Source organism: Daphnia carinata, chromosome 5 (genome assembly GCF_022539665.2).
Source record: "Daphnia carinata strain CSIRO-1 chromosome 5, CSIRO_AGI_Dcar_HiC_V3, whole genome shotgun sequence".
Classification (NCBI taxonomy): domain Eukaryota; kingdom Metazoa; phylum Arthropoda; class Branchiopoda; order Diplostraca; family Daphniidae; genus Daphnia; species Daphnia carinata.
In genome coordinates, this window is record NC_081335.1 from 8,588,907 (window position 1) to 8,607,585 (window position 18,679).

Here is an 18,679-nt window from a genome sequence, read left to right on the forward strand (position 1 = left end):
ATGACCCACCCAGCCTACGGCGAAAGGCTTCAACTTCTAGCCAATAGAATTACAGGTTAAGCGAAAGGCCCAAAAGCCCTTCAAGCAACTACTTGATTATGCATAAAAAAAGCGCGGATTTATTTTTACAGAGAATAATGGAACATTCTGTTAACACAAAATTAAACATAATTGCAGTAACCTCCTGATCGTTTTGCCACCTGAGAACATGTTTTTCATTATCTTTTATCTTCATGATTCTTCCAGTAGTACCTGACATGGGATTGTGGAAGAACATTTTTTTGTTTTGTGTTTAGTTTGTCGTCTACGCCAGATTTGCACCAGGCCAGAACTGAAATGTTGGACCATTCAGGTGACGGTGTCCACCCGACCACAAAGCAGCATTCCGATCAGCTGTTATTGTTAAGTTGTCGATTAAGTATCATGTGTTTTACGAAAAATGTTACCGCCCGCTGTTACTGTTGGCATGTGTCTAAGGCGTGTTGACATTTGGTATGTGAAAGCATCCATGACTGACATGTCTACGTCTCCGCCATCTTCCACATGTCAAGTCGACCAGTGGGAGAGGAAAAAGCCAGAGGGCAGAAACCAAGGAAAAAGATCAATTTCGAAAACTAAACTTCATTTACCGTTAAAGTCATTTGAATTACCCAGCGTTTTCTCGTTATTTATCTTTAAGTGTAAGTTTTGCAACAGACAATGGCGCACCAGTGACGGCGCACGTACTGTTTTTGCATAACGTGTTCCCCATAACCGTCCAGCCCTTCAGAAAAAAAAACAACACGTCAGGTAAAGAGGCAAAATGTGGCAATATAATGGTTCGAACACATATGAAAGAAGCTAGAGGCTATCCTCAAAACAAATGGACTGTGGTCAGGCAATCAAATTGTTTTCAAAAACAGTAAAAATGAATAAAGTTTTTGATAACGTTTTTTTGCAGATTAACCCTACAAGGCTTTGTTTAGAAACATTACACAACATTTCACAATACATTACTTATCTGTTTCCAAAAATAGTGCAGCACCCGAGGGTCATTTTGTTACACTTTCGAGAAACTTACAGTAACAGTTCTATTTGGCAACCCAGGAAAGAACAACCAATTTGCCTCGACAAACATCCCAGTTTGAAGTGTACACAATGACGGACAAGTAGAGCGGGAAAAAAGGTCGATCGATTGGGGTCTCCCTGGTTGTATCGATTAAACATCATCCAGGATGTGCAGTTCACGGCCACTTTCATTCCCATCAGATCGTTTCATTTGCTTCCAACAAAATTTAAAAAAAAAGATTTCCAGTAAAAAGAAATGCATAAAAGAACAAGGAGACCACCGGTCACCGTGTTATCAGCCACGAGATCAGAACCAAATTGCATTTTTCATCGCCGTTATCGTTTAAAAATCAGACGGAAATTATTACGCGCCATCGTGTTGGGAAGTGATGACTCCGATTGCCTCATTGACGATATCCAGTTGGCTGCCCGTATGGAAATGGCATTGCTCGATCCACTTCCACGACCTCACACCGACATCGCCAGAATTTGGTTACGTTACTCATTTCACGTTGCTGATTATTTCCAGAGCGAGAAGATCGCTGCCATTCAGCCATCTTTACTGGAACGTGTCAGCCAATCGAAGTTATTACAACAGTCTGGATGTCGTTCAGTTTGGGAGGATTCGCTCGAGGTGGACATTCGTAAAAGTTACAATCGTTTTGTGAAGACGGCAGCCCTGGATTTCATCCTTAGCGATGGCAGCTCTCTCAACTGGACTTGTAAACGTGACCAACCACTTCTAATGGCCAAGAGTTGCCCACGACCAACTGAACGCCATCGACCCATGATAGCCGTCCAACGTTCACTTGGTCGCAAGCTTTGCGTTCACCATTTTTATGGTAGCAAACTGATCGCTCTTTGGTACAAGTTTATCAGGTTAGTGAACCCTAAAATGAAAGAAAATCTAAGTTGATAGAAAGTAAAGTTTGGTTGAATAATAGGCCGATCGAGTGGCAAAATTCATCACAGCAAGACTACTGGGAAATTGGCGAACTAAAAACCAATTGGGAAAAACTATTATTAGCAGCCGAACGTCGGTTGGTCGATGGATGGCAGACAATCGTCAAAAGCATCGCTAAATATGTAACTAAATCAAAGACTTTTGGTGGATATTGCTCCAATAATTTGTGTTGAATTTCAAATAGGCTTTGAGGAAAAAAGTGACTCTGCCATCTGATGGCAATATCAGTCTTATTTGCCGGACGTTGGATACCCTCGTCGGCCTATTGCTCCAGCAATGGCGAAAGGAAAGCATGACCAATTTTGGTCAATGCTTGTATCAAGACAGCTACTCTAAAATAGAAGTAATTAATATTCGTGTTTCAATCCTTGGGAAAAAGCGTACGTCAAATAAAACGAATGTTCTTTTTAGAATCAGATGGTGTTTGTGATTCACGTGGTGGTCATCAACGGCCAGCTGAAATTCGAACCGCCCGTCCACGACATCAGCGAAGCTTGGGGCCAATTTTGCGATTTGCTGTCCGTGGCTGCCTACCGGGCACTTCAGTCCAGCAGCATCGTTTTCGACATGATTAAAAAGCAAATCAACGGCCAGACCCACACTGATCATATTCCTTCTATTAAGGTACAATAAGATAACGAAAAGGCGAAATTAATTTTTTTTTTTATTTCCGTCATTTGGCTTATTAATTTAAATCGATTGCAATAATATTCAAACTAATTTTAAGGCTGTTTTGTGGTGACGTGGATCATTTGCATATTGTTTTTGCTTTTGAATTTAGTTTCCCTCCCTCCTTGAACTACTTTGAAAAACAAATTGTTTTCCTTGGATTTAGTTTGGGGTTGAATCATGAAAATCAATTCCCTGGGGGAGAAGTTTGCATAAATTTTGGTTTCCCCCCTCCCTGTGGTATACCATGGCCTTGACAGCTGATTTATCCAGCCTCCCAAAGAAAAATTGCCCAATAGGAGGGCACTTGAGATTTGATTATCTTCGATTTATGGCGCACTTTTCAATGAACACTCGAATTAGTGAGACGTAATTTCTGAATTTCCTTTAGTTTAGTGGAATTAGTTTAACTAATGAGACAGCTAACCTTGTTAAGTGAATGTTGAATATCAATTCTAATTGTGTGCAACTTTAATTTTAATTTCTTTGTATATCAGTTGAAAATTAATTGTTTGTTCAAATCGATTAGGTAAAAACACCTTCGGAATTTTTGGACTACATGCGCCAAGTGATCGCAGATGCTTTTCGAAATGACGAAACTATTCTGACTGGAGCTCTCGAGAAATTCCTCGTCTTTGCTTGTTTTTTGAAAGAAAACTCGGTAAACTGTAATTTTTTATATAACATTCATTATTCATCATTTGAAAGGAAATGTTACTAGGATGAATTTGAAGATTTGGATAAACCAGATGTCGATTTCGACCTTCTTCGAGAAAGAATCGAACATTATCGAGAGGTGCTCAAAACGATAGAAGCCGATTTGCCATGCACGTTATCTGTCGGTCAGCGTTACCTGGTCCAACTGGGAGGACTCAGGTCTGCTCTGGAAAACAAAATCGCATCGATAATCGACCAACTTCTCACGCGATTCAGCAAGAACTTTACATCTTCAGCCACCACGTACCTACTTTACGCAATTTTTGTTTAAATTTACATATTTTTAAATGGCCTTCTTAAGTATCTGTCAAGATTATGCGGAATACGCTGACATGGCCCTGACTGTGCCACAGACGACTGCACAATGGATCCATCAGCGGGATCAAGTGTGGCGATTGGTGGAGACGACATTGCCCGAAGCAGACGATAAAATCCTCAAGATCCTGCGTTGCTACCTGTTCATGTGCGACCAGATGAAAGTGAACGAAACTCATTCGGCACTGGCACGAGAGGTCATCATGTGGAAGAGACGAATGAACGCGTCGCAAGTCGAACACGGTCGTCTGCTCAAACGGAAGAGAATCGAACTAGAAGAGGCTCTTAAAGTAACGTAAATTAGTATTAAATTTGAAATTCGCAACTAATCGGCGTACAAAATCATAGAACAAACGCGGAAAAGTGGCTGAAAATATGACCGTCTACAACAACATCATGGATAGCTTCCAGAAAATGGGTGATATCGAATCGCTGGGCCAGTACGTCGTACAGGCCCGATCGCTTCTTTTCCGTCTGGAAGAAGCCATCCGCAATGTCCAAGGTATTAACGAAGAGGAAGTTTATTTCGAATGGGAAGTCACCGAATATCCTACACTTGCCCAGGTATTTAATGACGATCATTATTTCTGCAATCAACGAGTTTACTTCATTGGATTTGATAGGTCCGAGAACGTTTGACACCGTTCTTGAATTTTTTCGAGATGTCTTCGTCTTTCTTGACCCAGCAACAAAATTGGCTGGACAGCCGTCTGGGATCTTTCAATCCGGACACGATCGTTCGTGAAACGGAGAATTTCTCTCAGAATTTAGCGACGGTGGAGGAACAACTGCCAGATGTTTCTGATGTGCGCCATCTGTTGAGCCAAGTGGAAACTAAATTGCGCGATTTCAATAAAGTCTTGCCACTCATCCGCACGCTGGGCAATCCAGCTCTACGAGAACGACATTGGGAGCAAATCTGGGACACTGTCGGTGTCCGGCTGAGTTCCGAAGCGGCCACATCGCTCCAGCAGTTACTGGCCTTGCAGCTCAACGAGCACTTGAAAAAGATTGAAGTCATTAGCAATTCGGCAACGCAGGAAATGTCATTAGAAAACTCTTTACTCCGTATGAAGAATCAATGGGTTAACGTGATGCTGCCCGTCGAGAATTACAGGCAATTTTTTAATTCTATAATTTAATAATCAAGTTAAAATTGGATGCTTTTGTTCCAGAGTGGGCGAAGGTAAAGTGTTGGGCAAGGTGGATACAATCCAACTGCTGGTCGAAGATCACATGATGGAAACGCAGATTATGAGGAGATCTCCTTACGTTAAACCGTTTGAGAAAGACGCAAAGTATTAAAATCTTATTTTAATAATTTCGCATTTAATTGAATTTTCTTTTAGGGAATGGGAGCAGCAATTAAACGATCTGCGGGTCCTTTTAGAACATTGTGTTTTCATTCAGGATCGTTGGTGCAGCCTGGAACCTCTACTGACATCGCCAGATGTCCTCAGCATCGCTCCCGAAGAGGCCCGCAAATTCAGCGCCATCGATAAAGTACGAAACAATTTTATTATTTTTCATTTGAATTTAATTTATATTTTAAATGATCAGAATTGGAGGGATGTGCTCGGTCTGGTTGCTCAATGCAAACAAGTCTTTTCGCTCCTCTACGCCGAGCGGATGAACGAGCGTCTCAATGTTTGCATCCAGCAGGTCATTCTTAAAAACTAAATTTAAATTAATTCAATTAATTAACTGAATGGAATACAGATCCAGCAATTAGAAAAGAATCTGCAGAATCTTATGGAGAATAAGCGTCTCCAGTACCCTCGCTTCTTCCTGCTGGCCGAGGACGAGCTGAAACGGCTTCTTTCCCTGTCCAGGGATCCTCACAAATTCGCTACTTGCCTCTGGCGCCTCTACGAGGGCGTCCACAATTTAGAATTCACCGCCGAGAACGACGTCACTCACGTCGTCTCGGCCACCGGCGAGCGGCTGGCCCTGAAAGAGCCCGTCAGCTACGCCAAATGCAAAGGCCAACTGGACAAGTTCCTCAATCAGCTGGAAGCCGTTCTCAAACAAACGCTCATTCAGGTACATCCATTTAATTCTTTTTAAATTCATTCAAAACGTTTAATCGTATAAAATTAGGTTATTACGGAGACGTTGAAAGATTTCGATGGAACGGATTCGAAGATGCTTTTATCGGCTCCGTCGCAAATCGCCATCTTGTCCGTCCAGGTGTACTGCACGAATGCCATAGACGCGGCCTTTGAATCCGGCCGTTTATTGCAAGACGACGTGGCTGGAAAACTCGATTCGTTCCTCACTAATTTGCAGAAACAATTGGCCGCCTCGTCCGATCCCGTTCATCGTCTGACGGCCGAGTCCGTCACGCTGATCGCTCTTTACTATCGCGATTTGTTACGCGATTTGATGTCGACGGAGGACCAAAGTGCGGCCGTTTTGGCCTGGGAAGGATCCCTGAAATTCCGATGGATCGAAAATCGAGTCCAGATTCACGTCCTGGACATGTGCCTGGAATACGGCATGGAATACATCGGATTGCCTCCGCGCATGATCGCCTACGCCGATGCTAAACGCGTGGCCCTGATCATCAGCAACGCCCTGTGTCACCATCTAGCGGGCATTTTAGTAGGCGAACCTCGAACGGAGCTCCTGGAGAGTTTGTCGCACTGCCTGGGCCAGCGGTTGGTCCGTTTCGATTGTTCTGCACGTGTCGGAGCTAGTGACATCTTGCGGCAGATCCGGGGAGCCACAACCTGCGGCATTTGGTTGTGCTACAATCGTCTGGACGACCTGGAAAGACCGACCATAGCCTTCATGACGTCCCTGTTGGTCCAGCTGCAAAACATGGCGTCCACCACTCCACCGTGGCTGGAACTTTCCGAATCCGGCATGCCTCAATACGGAATTTTCTGTTTGACCGAGACAGCCGAGTACCATCACAAATATTTCGACGCCAACCTCAAACGGACGACTAACCTCTCCCTGCCGGAAGTCGATGCCCTGGCCCAGATCCTCTTTCCTGGACCCTGGGCTGCTGTTGTTGGATTCCTCGATCATTGCCGGAAGCCGGAAGATAAAGACGAACAGCAATCGTCTGCCATTGGAATTTTAAAACAAATTTTCGCCACGTCCAGGAGGTCCAGTTTGAGCGCGGCTTTGGATTCGTGGCAATCGGCCCGGCTTCCGCTAGATCAGGCGGCCGATAGTAGCAAGAAATTGAATCAAATCATTCCGGGTGATAAGCTGGTCAAATCCGACTGGACCAAAGATCCAGTGGTGATGGCGTGTCCAGCTGCTTGCCAGACGTTGCGGCTCCACCTGACGGAGCAAATCAAATGGAAGTTGTCCCATTTATCTCAAGCGTTCCAGCACGCCAGATTGCCCGTCTTGCTCTTCGGCCTGCGTTTCAGCGGCAAGAGCTCCTTGTTGAGCCTCCTGATCGAGTCCTTACGGCTGGCCAGACCTCAACGGCCCATCACAATGGAAAGGATTTGCATCGGGGCTTATGATGAAGAAGATTTGATGAGCAACATGTCCACGTCCATCATTCCTCAGCTTGTCCAGCGCAGTTTAGATCCGGACAAAGGCGATCTTCTCATCGTCCTCAACGGCCTTTGGATGACGGCCGTCCAGGATGTCCTGCTGGAAGCTTTATCGACCGATGGCCGTGGAATTCTCATCCTGCCCAGCACGGAGCAGATGAGATTGCCCGATCACGTCCATTGGGTCTTTGAGATGAACAGCATCGAACACGTCTCTCCAGGTCACGTGGCCCAATGCAGGCTCATCCATCTGAACGGGCAGAGTCATTTAACGTGGGACAATCTCGTCCAATCATGGTTCGCCACCTTACCGCCAGTCCTCCATTTTCTCGATCCGCTTTTGAACATGATGCTGCCCGCTGTGCTGGATTATATCGACTCATCTGTCGATGACAAGATGCGAACGGCCAGCGGATTTCATCCGATCAAAGCTGTCAAACACCTGCTGGCCCTCATCCGATGTCTGACAGACCCTAGCGCCGAAGCCTTGGCCAAAAAACAGGCCACTTTAGATCCGGACATGAGGTCCCAATTACAAGCGTCCGTCATCTTCTCCGTCCTGTGGACACTGGCCGTACCGGCGTACATGGACAGCAAATCAGCATTTAGTTCATTTTTCCACCAACAGATGGACGTGTGCGTGCTGAATGGTCATCTCTTTGCCTCAGCCAAACCGCCAAGCGATGGAGGGACGGCCTTTGATTTCAAGTTGATGCTGCAATGGGGCCAGTCAGAGGCCGGCAAATACAACGGGCCGTTATGGCAATTATGGGGCGAAGAATTGCGTTCATTGCCTTCGTTGTCCAGGGAAATCCCGGTCAATGAACTGTTTATCGCAACAGCTGATTCTCTTCGATGTCATCATCTGATGTCGCTTTTCATCCATTGCGGAATCCCATGCGTCCTGATCGGTCCACGTTCGTCCGGCAAAACGGCCACGGCCCGTCATTACCTGCGTACGAGGCTCAACCGAGCGACGCATCAAGTCATCCTCGTCAATGTGTCGGCATCGCTTGACGCTTCAACGGCCCAGAAAATCCTGATGGGTCAGATGGAACGTCGTAGAAAGTCCGTCTACGGTCCTACTGTATGTCGTCATCATATTTATTTATGTTAAATATTTTTAATTTTATGATTTTTTGAAAATGCAGATGGGCAAGAAAGCTGTCGTTTTCTTTGATGATATGCAATCGGAGACGTTGAATTTCAGGACATCCAATCGAGTGGACATGTTGCTCAAGCAGTGCATTCAACACGGACAGGTGAGATCGATTTAATTTAATTATTTTAGCGATGTTGAAATGGGGATGTAGCTCAGATGGTAGAGCGCTCGCTTAGCATGCGAGAAGTACGGGGATCGATACCCTGCATCTCCAGTTTGCTTACTTTTTTGGGCGTTAATGGAGCGTTCAGGTCACTTGTCTATTTGGCGTAAATAAGAAAGCTATAGCTTTCTTGGTGGCGTTTTTTAATAATTTTATTTCCTTTTTTTCTAATTTAAATTTCATTTTTTAAATTCTGGAGCGATGCTTCACGTAGAATTCTGAAAGATGTCCGCAATTTCTATTTTATTATGCGAATTTTTTCTTTTAATTATTTATAGTTAAATAAGGGGGATGTAGCTCAGATGGTAGAGCGCTCGCTTAGCATGCGAGAAGTACGGGGATCGATACCCTGCATCTCCAATGAGATTTTTTCGTTCGTGGCTAAAGCGTTCATGTCACTTGTCGGAGGGGATAGTCTTGGGCAGCGGCCAAAAATGTTTGAAAAATTCTTTTACTTCTGTGTTGTACTATCCTGTAGTACCGAAAAGCCTCGGGTATAAATAGTAGTAGCCAATTTAGATTTTCATCTATTTTTAGCTAAATCTGAAAGCGGGAATTGCCTTGTCCACCGTGTCGTCTTATTCCATCAAATGTTCAAGGCTTTAATAACGTTTAAATTAATTATTTTATACAAGGGGATGTAGCTCAGATGGTAGAGCGCTCGCTTAGCATGCGAGAAGTACGGGGATCGATACCCTGCATCTCCAATAAAATTTTATTACCTGTGATTTTAAATTAAAATCCAATTAACTTTGAATTTTTTCGTTGTGTTTTCAGTAAGTCACGCTCTGTTTTAAAATTAGGCAGATATGTGGGAGATTTGTTTACTTCGAATTTTGCAGGTTTATTTCTTTTTTTGTTGTTGCCGTTCGAGAAGTGAAATCTTGATTTATTGGATTAACCAGTTCCCGAATTGGAAACTGTCCGCCGTTTAAATTGTTAAAAATTGGATTGAGTTTTACAGGGGATGTAGCTCAGATGGTAGAGCGCTCGCTTAGCATGCGAGAAGTACGGGGATCGATACCCTGCATCTCCAAAAATTTTTTAAGCTTTAAATTTCGAAATTAGGTCAAATGTTATTCAAACTTTCAAAATCGAAATTGTATGTTCAAATTTCAGTAAGCCAACACTTTGCCTTCGATTACCATGTGTAGATTGTAAATAACCTTACATTTTATCTGTGCGCACGATAATCGAACTTTGTATGAATTAAATGAAAATAACATTTAATGTTTATTCAATATTAAATGACCTTCCACGTAAAATGCGTTTTGAAAACAAGAAAAAAGAGAGGGGAGGAGATTTGATGGACGGAAAAATTAATAGATATTTACATTTTTCTTAAACCAAAACCTTGAACTAGTAAATAGTCCTTTATTGTGGGTTGACCCACATCGGAAAAGAAAAACAATTTCTAAAAGTAAGAAATCGTTTAACAATTGCCATAGAAATAATGTGAAACGCTTGGGAGATCTCTTTGAAATAACATCAAACAAAACGCCGTGGGGCTAACCCAACCGGATTGATGGACAGTTAAGGAGGAGCACCTGATGTTTATGTCTCTTAGAATCAAAACTATGCCACACAGGCCGTTATGGTATTCATGTTGATTTCTCCTGTCATCCGCTCAATGTTTTCTCATTTTTTTCATCCTGTTTTCTCATTTTTTTTTTATATTCAAAGGTATTCGATGGCCTGGAAGGAGGTCCGTCTAATTTAATTGACATCAATTTCGTGGCTACGAGTCGCGTTTGGGACGATCAGATCAACGATGACGTCGTCCACGACGACGATGAAACAGACGGACAAAGACAGCCGGACGAGATTTTGCAAACATTCGCTCCGATCATCACGGAGCCGCCGACTTTGGAAACGTCTTCCACCATTTTATACCGGATGCTCATGTGGCATTTAGACGCTCGCGGTTTCGCCAAAGAATTCGACGCCATCATCGACCAGATGATCAGCGCATCGATGGGCCTTTATCGCATCCTCATCCAATGCCCAGTCATGGCCGCCTATCCTGCCCGTTTCCGATGCCGCTGGAATTTGCGAGACTTGATGCGCTTCACGCACGGACTTTTGTTCTCCGTCCCCGAAACCATCGAAGACGTCGGCGCCATGAAACGTCTCTGGCTCCACGAGGCCTGTCGGGTCTACTCGGATCGACTCCCTCTGACCGAACCGACGGCCCTCGTGGCCCAATACGTCGAGCAATCGTGCGAAACTCATTTCCAGGCGACCGTCAACGACCTGTTCGCCCAAATGGACATGGTGGAATTGGCCGATCTGGCCGAAATGAACATCCATACCATTTTCTTCTGCGATTTCTCCGACCCCAAATCAGAGTCCAGGAGTTATGTCGAAGTTATGGACATGGAACACCTGACCCGCGTCGTTAATGGTTACGTCACCGAGTACAACAACATGAACAAACGGCCGATGCACTACATCACCGTCTTCCGCCATTTAATGCGCACAATGGCCAAAGCGTCCAGGGTCCTCAAACAGCCCAGCGGCCATTTGATCCTGGTAGGACCCAAAGGCGTCGGACGACACACTTTGGCCCGTCTGGCTGGCCATGCTTCCGACTCTACTGTCCATCAATACGAATCGAGTTGTCCCGATGCTGGCGATAGTAAAGGGACAGTTTGGAACGTGAGCGATTGGACGAACGCTTTGAAGTTCGCACTCATCGATGCTGCTGATGATGATAAAAAGTGCGTCTTTATTTGCTCCGACGTCGAGTTCCAGCGGCCTGAATGTCGTTCGCTCGTCAATCACATCGTGTCACATGGAGATTTAATGTATCTCTTTGATGCTAAAGAGCGGAATGAGTTGGTGGAACAAATGAGGGCCATCGATCTGCAAAAGGAGAAGACACTTCAGGTAATTTTTCTTATTTTAAATGTTTTTGATTAAATTTTAATTCGTTTAAAATAGACGGACGGGAGTCCAGCGGCGCTGAAGGCCATGTTCGAATCGCGAATGTGGGAGCAGATCCGCGTCGTCATCATCTTGTCCTGCGAGCAGTACAACGAAATGATGTTGAACGAATGTCCTCAGATCGCATCCGCCTGTCAAACCGTATGGATCCGCGTGAGTTTTTTTTTTCTTATCGATTTAAATTTAATTAATTAATTAAATATTATTTTGCAATCAGCCGTGGCCGTCTGATGCTGTCGCCGACATAGCCTTCAGTTGTTTCAAAGAACTCGACCTCGATGCCGACCAGAAATCGTGGCTAATGGCCGTAATCAAATTAGTTCATGCAACGACCGAAGGAGGGCACCACCATACAGACCAACCGCTCTGTCAAAGATACGGTTTGATGATGGATTTCCTTCACGTCGCCGTCTCGTTGACGAGGAACTTTAAACAAGAGTTTAAGAATCGCAAGGAATTGTGCTGTCAGGCCGTTGAAAAGCTGGAAATAGCTGCCCAGCGTGTCTCCGAAATGGAGGCCGTTGCTCAGCAATGGAAAGACGCTCTGGCGGATCTCAAAACAACGCAAGATTCCTCACGGCCTGATGATAAAGTTGCGCGGACGGAACGCGATATCGAGCAGATCTCTTGCCAGATCGACAGGGCCAAAGATTTGCTGGCCAGTTTGGACATCTACCAACAAGTATGGAGGCGTCAAGTGGTCAGTTTGGAAGATCGCATTCGTTGCTGTCAGGCCGATTGCAGCCTAACGGCCGCCGCATTAGTTTACGGAGCCGAATTGAAAGAATCTCAACGGACGGACATGTTCCAGAATTGGGTTGACCAATGCCGGGCCATGACACCGGCTGACCAGCCTAGTATCATTACCGTCCCAATAGATGGCGGTGATTATCTTTCCCTATTAGAGGCCGAAGTCCGCGAAGTGGAATCCGCCTGGATCATGGCCAATTTGGCCAGAGACGGCCATTGCATCCGCAGTGCCGTAGCGTTACGCCACATCCAGCGCGTCCCGCTCTTGATCGATCCGCACAACGTGGCCGAACGCTGGATCGACACGCTGAATGCCAATAAAGAAAATCGACCCACTTACCTGCACATGTGCGCCCCGGATTATCTGGAACCTTTGGCCGGAGCGCTCCAGCTGGGCACGGTGGTCGTCATTGATATCACGCAGACTGAACTCGATCCGGCCGTCATTCCGCTCATTTTGAAACAGACCTTTACGCAAGCGTCCAATAATTACATCAAATTAGGCCCCGACGTTGTCGAATACGCGTCCGAATTCCAGTTGTACCTGCGCACTCAATCGACTCTGGAAGACGTCGATTTGCAACTGCGTCTCTGCGTGACCATCGTCGATTTAACTCTGGAACAGCCGGGCATCAACGACACGCTCGTGTCGGCCCTGGTCAACAGCGAACGGCCGGACACGGAGGAGAAGATCCAGCTGTGCAAACAAATGGCGGAGCTTCGTTGCCAGCTCGACGAAACGGAGCAGAGTTTGCTCAACATTTTATCCCAAAGCGATCCAGATTGGATTGAAAACGACGCTGTCATCACGTCACTCTTGCCGGCCATTACCCAATCGAAATTGCTCAAAGAAAAGCTGGACGTCGTGTTGCAGACTCGCGAGCGCATGGAGACGCAGAGGCAGAGCTTCGCACCGACTGCCATTTTGGCCGTGCAGATTTTATCGTCCCTCTGGCGGATGGAGGCGCTCTTCCGGCGATTGCGTTTCCCATTATCCAATTTCTCCGACGCCGTGATCGCTTGCCTTGAAGATGGCGAAGGAGATCAAGCAGACGAATTCGATTCTAGTACCAGCACTGGCCGCAAGATGGCAGCACGTCTCTTTAGTCGCAAATTGAAATCGGGACTCAACCGCGTCCAGCGATTATTAGCATCTCTCCTCTTATCCTATTGCGTGGCCAGGAGCGAGAAACTCTGCCGGGCATCGTTCGTCCATCACCTGGCGTCCGGACAGCTGGACCAGATCAACACGACGCATCACAAGGTTTCTATGGATGATTCTTTGGTCACCCCAGATCCTGATTGGGACGAATGGGTGGCAGAAGTGCAGGTGGAGGACAACCGTTGGCGTTTCGCTGCTGCGGTTGAAACGATGTCGCAAAAACTCTTGAAAATCAGCCAAAAGGTGGAATTCAACGATTACGTGACGTCGATAGGCGACGTCGGTTGCGTCACGCCGCTGTTGATGTTCGTCGAGCCGGGAGTCGACTTGTTGGCCGTCATGTCCAGGTTATGCCGTGAATTTGATTTCCCGGAAGACAGGGCTCGCTATGCAGCTGTGGCTGGATTGGAGAGTTTGAACTGGGTCGAAGTGGAGGATTGCGTTCGTCGAGGCAACTGGTTAGTGTTGCAAGGATTCGCCCATCTTCGTTCCATGGTGAACAATGTCAGAGTGTTGCTGGAACATCTGGCTGCTGATAATATATCTGCCGAATTCAAGCTGTTTATCCTCTGGGATGCGTTTGATGACGAAAACGATGACGTTGGGATTACATCGGCCGAACGAAGACGAAGACAACTGCCCAAGCTCCTTATGGAAAATTGTTTAACCGTCTACGTCGAGCATGTCCATACTATGGAAGACTGTTTTCAGGTATGTGAATTTATTTTTTTTGTTCTTTTTCAATGGCCATTAGATTACGATTTATTGCTTATAGTTCTATATACGTTCATGGCTTGTTAGCTCAGTTGGTTAGAGCGCCGTGCTAATAACGCGGAGGTCATGAGTTCGATCCTCTTACGAGCCACATCTTTTTCTTTAATCTCGATTCAAAACAATTTCTTTTCCATCGGTAGGCAACTTTACTTTTTTTTTTAATCAGACAAAATCGTTCAAATTGATTTTAAAGTCTAAGGAAGAGTGATTCAAGTAATCCAGTGTTCTGTTCTATATATTATTAAAAGAATGAGCCAAACACATTGTTTTAACATAAGGTTTTGGTTTTGAAAGAAAACGACTTAACGAAAGTCGAAGAAAGTGAAAGAAACGACTTTTGCCAACACTCCAAAAAGAATGGGAAGTGAAACTCTTTTGCCGAAACCCTTTTCATATAGCCTTTTACTGTAGAAATAGGTTTCGGCAAAAGTATATCACTACCCATCCTGAAGGAATACAAACAGCACTGTAGGCCACAATCCCCTAAGGCTATGCTTCTATCCCTCCTCTCTTATCAGCCCCTCTTATTCCGACATATCGACTTTCCCCTAGTCGCGTTTCGGTTAGACGTGCTTAGCGTTCGTAACTGCACGTTAATTCAATATTCATCTTTGATATTTGTTTTTCAAACTTTTTAAATTATGAACATTATTTTACTACTCAGCTGCTTTCGTTTGAAACTATTTTTGTCCAACGTTTGCTTGCGTAAAGCTTAAAGCCAGCAATCTAAACATGTGGGTTGTCATCGATGCGATTCTCTTTGCCAAAAGACTTATAAGCTAGCAGAAAACCAGGAGAAAGCATACTTACCTGGCTCAGAGGCAACCTTGATCAAGAAGGAGGTTCCTCCAGGGCGAGGCCCTACCATTGCACTACGGCTGGGCTGACCCTTGCGATTAACCCAAATGCGGTTAACTCGGGAGTACAATTTTTGGTAGTGGGGGACTGCGTTCGCGCCGTCCCCTGATATTCAAATGAAATTTAATTTCGTATTCTGAATCAAATGCAATCTCATTCAGAATTTAGATGTAAAAGTATGCTATGTTAATCTTGTTGATGATGTTGACAACATTTTATGCAGAACAGGCATCCCTCTGTTGGCTGATTCAGCATATAGTTCCTTCTATTTTCGAACATACCATAGTGATAATGCATGTTGCCAAGTTGAAACAAGTGTTATCACTGTTTCTGCGGTAAGAGAGATGCGGAAATTCTTAGCAAATGCCGCACGATGTCAGGGTCTTTATTTTAAAACACACTACATTATTAATGTGATGGTAGAGTATAAACGTTTATAAAGATAACAACCGGGAAGGAAGGCAGTTAAAACCCATTTTTGGCAACATACGGGTTTTTATTTTTGGAATAATCCGTAGGAATTTCCATTTTGCCCATTAACTTCCCACCGATACGGGTATTTTTTTTTTTTTTACGAAAAAGGATTTAGGTGAGGCGAGTTTCCACTTTGCCGATGGCTGTAATGAATTGTTATTTATTTTCTTGCGCTAACCGACTTTTCGCAAAGTTTATTGCCGTCTTTTCTTTACAGACAATCAACTCCTGTTTCATTTGTATATTCCTGGATATAGTTTATGCGTTTGGAAAGCTGGTACTGCCAGAAGCATGGCCAACACAACAATGGGAAAACCCAAGTTGCATTTTATTTTTAAATTTCAAAACAATGGTTGCATGCTACTCGATTGCATCCACGTGGACTACAAAATGTAAAGGGCGTTACCCAAGACCACGTGATTTTGGACACAACTGAATGGTGCAATGCGTGATCAACTGTGCAAATTAATTATGTATTACAGTCGTTTGAAACAGAATGGATTTCACAATGTAAAGCAGTTTTGCCACCGCTACCTTTGGTATTGAATGGAATTCCGGTTTCTCAAATACGTTTGTCCAAATTTACATAACCTAACAAATTGAACGTACGACTTTCATTTAAAGTTGGGTTTCCCTAAAATTTACATTGTTACAAAATCTGTGTATTTAAGTCAAAGGGAAAGCCAACACTGGTAAACTCATTTCGTGATGTTCCAGTTCTGATATCTTTCAAACGTCTTTTTTTTTTGTTGATTTTGTTTACATATTGATATTGTCTTAAGAAAAAGTCGATAGCTATGAATCCCTTTTAACATTATGATGTCAACGGCCATACCACGTAGAACACACCAGGTCTCGTCAGCTCCCTGCAGTTAAGCTACGTCGGGTCCCGTTAGTACTTGGATGGGTGACCGCTTGGGAATACGGGATGCAGTTGGCAAATTACTTTTTCTTTTCTCTAAAATTGGGACAAGTTATAATTATATTATTCATTTCAGTTTATCAATGTGTGTCGAGTAATGTTTTATTTCACACCACGTAAAAACTACACGCTGGAGTGTTTTCTTTAAACCTTTTATGCATTTTTCCTCCATTCCACCCAATTTAAAAATGATTTTGTTATTGATTTAATGACAGGAATTCATCCGGTCTGCAGATTTCGACCGACTGATGAACGATCCTCTGAGGGCGTGTGCCAGTTACCCACTCAAAATTAAAACAGCCGCTCTGTTGCTAATCCTCCGGTTGGTCGTCTGGGACCGTTGGGACTGTCTGGTTCCTCTCGTTGAATTGTGGCAAACTGCGAAACAAATCGCCACGTTGACGTCCGTTAAAAACCACGACTGGGCCGCCACGTTTCATCGAGTGACGATCGGCAATTTAGAAGAGTACGTTCCATCCCAGTACCGCCAAGAATTCGTCTGTCGCTTCCTTCCCGACTTGGTCAACGGCTGTCGGACCGGCTACAAGCGAGCCGTCGATCAGCTGATGGACACCTGGTCCTCCAATCTCACTTTACCTTCCAACGATTTCCAGTACATTTTCGAATGTCTCGTGGACCCCCAAAAAGAAACTCGACGACAGACGCAACTATCGGATAGCCTTTGGCGTCAATTAGTTCGCGGTTTCGGTCAATCAGCACCTCGTCATCCGATGGACGTCACGATAACAGATGACGAAGATGACAACCCCATTAATTAAAAACGACAAAAGATGATTTTTGAGTTTGTTTTACAAACATCTTTAAAGAATAGGTTTTTCGCCAACTGTTATGTTGCCCTTTGAACGTTGGTCATGCGTTGATGTATGGCCCGGGGCTATGCAGGGTTCGTACCTTGCGATGTCGATCTTTCCTTCTTCTTTTTTTTTTTTTTTAAAGAAGTGATTGTGTTGACGAAGAAAGAGGCGCATTCACCATCCCTGTTCACGGGTGAGGTGTAAAATCAAGTCATTGAACCGCAATTGGAATTGTGTATTCAAAAAGACCACGCCCTCGTCACACAGTTGACGGTAGGGTAGGCAAACGTCACTCTTTTCTTGTCATCTGCAAAGTCATAAAAAAAAGAATGACAATAGCATTTAATATTCATGTGAACGACCCACGAGAAATTGCAGAAATAAAATCGCTTTCTTTGAATATTAAAGATTTCAATAATGAAATGTAAAATTCAATTCTGCGAAGAAAAATTCAAAAATGTCCGGCCATTCGAATCACTTGAATGGTGACGTGATGGAAAATCTAATGGCTAGCAGCAAGGTCTTTCAGCAGCAGACGATCAAACACTTTTAATGGCGATTGTTATGACCTCGCGGACGGTGGGCGTACAATTCAGCAGCCATGGCGATGAACTTTAAGTCATGTACCATTTCCTTATCACTTAGTTCAGAGAAAACAACATAACCGGTTGTTATTTGTTTAATTCAATTTTGCCACTAGAAAAAAGTTGCAACCCAAATAACATGCCAACAATTCAAGGCATTTAGCGTTTGTCATTCCTGCGTTCTCTACAGGCTTCCCTCATTGACTGATTTTGTGTGTACAAATCCCAGTTGATGGCCAGCAACAACAGGTTTTGTCGTTGATTCGAACCTGCAGCGCCCAAGGAATATGAAATGATGTAGCGACTTTGAATGTACCCGACCGGTTTAGATTTAGTTACCATGAGCAATGGCAATTATTTTACATTCAGTCAGAATACGAAATGAGTTCAATAACCGTCTGTACTCTTTTGCTTTTTGTTTTCGTCGCGCGAATCTATAATGCGTGTTCTCGCTATCTTTCGATTTTCAGTGTCACTTTGCGTTACGTATGCAAATAGGTTCGATACAGGTGTGTGGACCAGCTGCAATCGAACAAGATAAACAAAGACTGCGACTGCTGCGAAATGGAATGAAAATAAAAAGGGAAGGTGGAATACTGGCATCATGAGCCCCTCCCACCTTTTGTTGGCCAGGTCTCGGCAACCGGCAGAGGGTTTTCGGTGGTGACCGCGGGCGCAGCCGCTCGATAGAAAAGTGGAATACCTTGAACGATAGACAACCGGAGCTCATCGAGCTGACAGTCGGCAAACGAACGAGCAGCGCTGCTCACGTTTGTGCGTAACGTGATTGCTTGTAGTTTCATTTGAATTTTTTATTTTTTTTTTATGGCAAAAGA

The 18,679-nt window shown here is 44.4% G+C and overlaps 1 protein-coding gene and 3 non-coding genes across 4 annotated transcripts; all 4 read left to right on the forward strand.

Moving 5' to 3' along the window:
- The first annotated feature begins 1,200 nt into the window (after positions 1–1,200).
- On the forward strand, positions 1,201–17,537 carry LOC130703159 (dynein axonemal heavy chain 7-like). The gene is made up of 19 exons (XM_057524770.2): positions 1,201–1,926; positions 1,992–2,133; positions 2,196–2,354; positions 2,423–2,635; positions 3,210–3,341; positions 3,402–3,640; positions 3,699–4,002; positions 4,061–4,276; positions 4,336–4,829; positions 4,888–5,010; positions 5,062–5,215; positions 5,273–5,374; positions 5,432–5,755; positions 5,813–8,320; positions 8,385–8,495; positions 10,242–11,447; positions 11,502–11,657; positions 11,722–14,127; positions 16,660–17,537. Exons 1-19 carry the CDS (start codon positions 1,304–1,306, stop codon positions 17,221–17,223), a joined length of 10,176 nt encoding a protein of 3,391 aa, XP_057380753.1. The 5' UTR covers positions 1,201–1,303; the 3' UTR covers positions 17,224–17,537.
- Positions 14,208–14,281, forward strand: Trnai-aau (transfer RNA isoleucine (anticodon AAU)). Its single transcript has one exon. It is a non-coding gene; the product is annotated as a tRNA-Ile (tRNA).
- Positions 14,993–15,156, forward strand: LOC130703172 (U1 spliceosomal RNA). The gene has a single exon (XR_009004567.1). It is a non-coding gene; the product is annotated as a U1 spliceosomal RNA (small nuclear RNA).
- Positions 16,344–16,462, forward strand: LOC130703179 (5S ribosomal RNA). Its single transcript, XR_009004573.1, has one exon. It is a non-coding gene; the product is annotated as a 5S ribosomal RNA (ribosomal RNA).
- Positions 17,538–18,679: the final 1,142 nt, after the last annotated feature.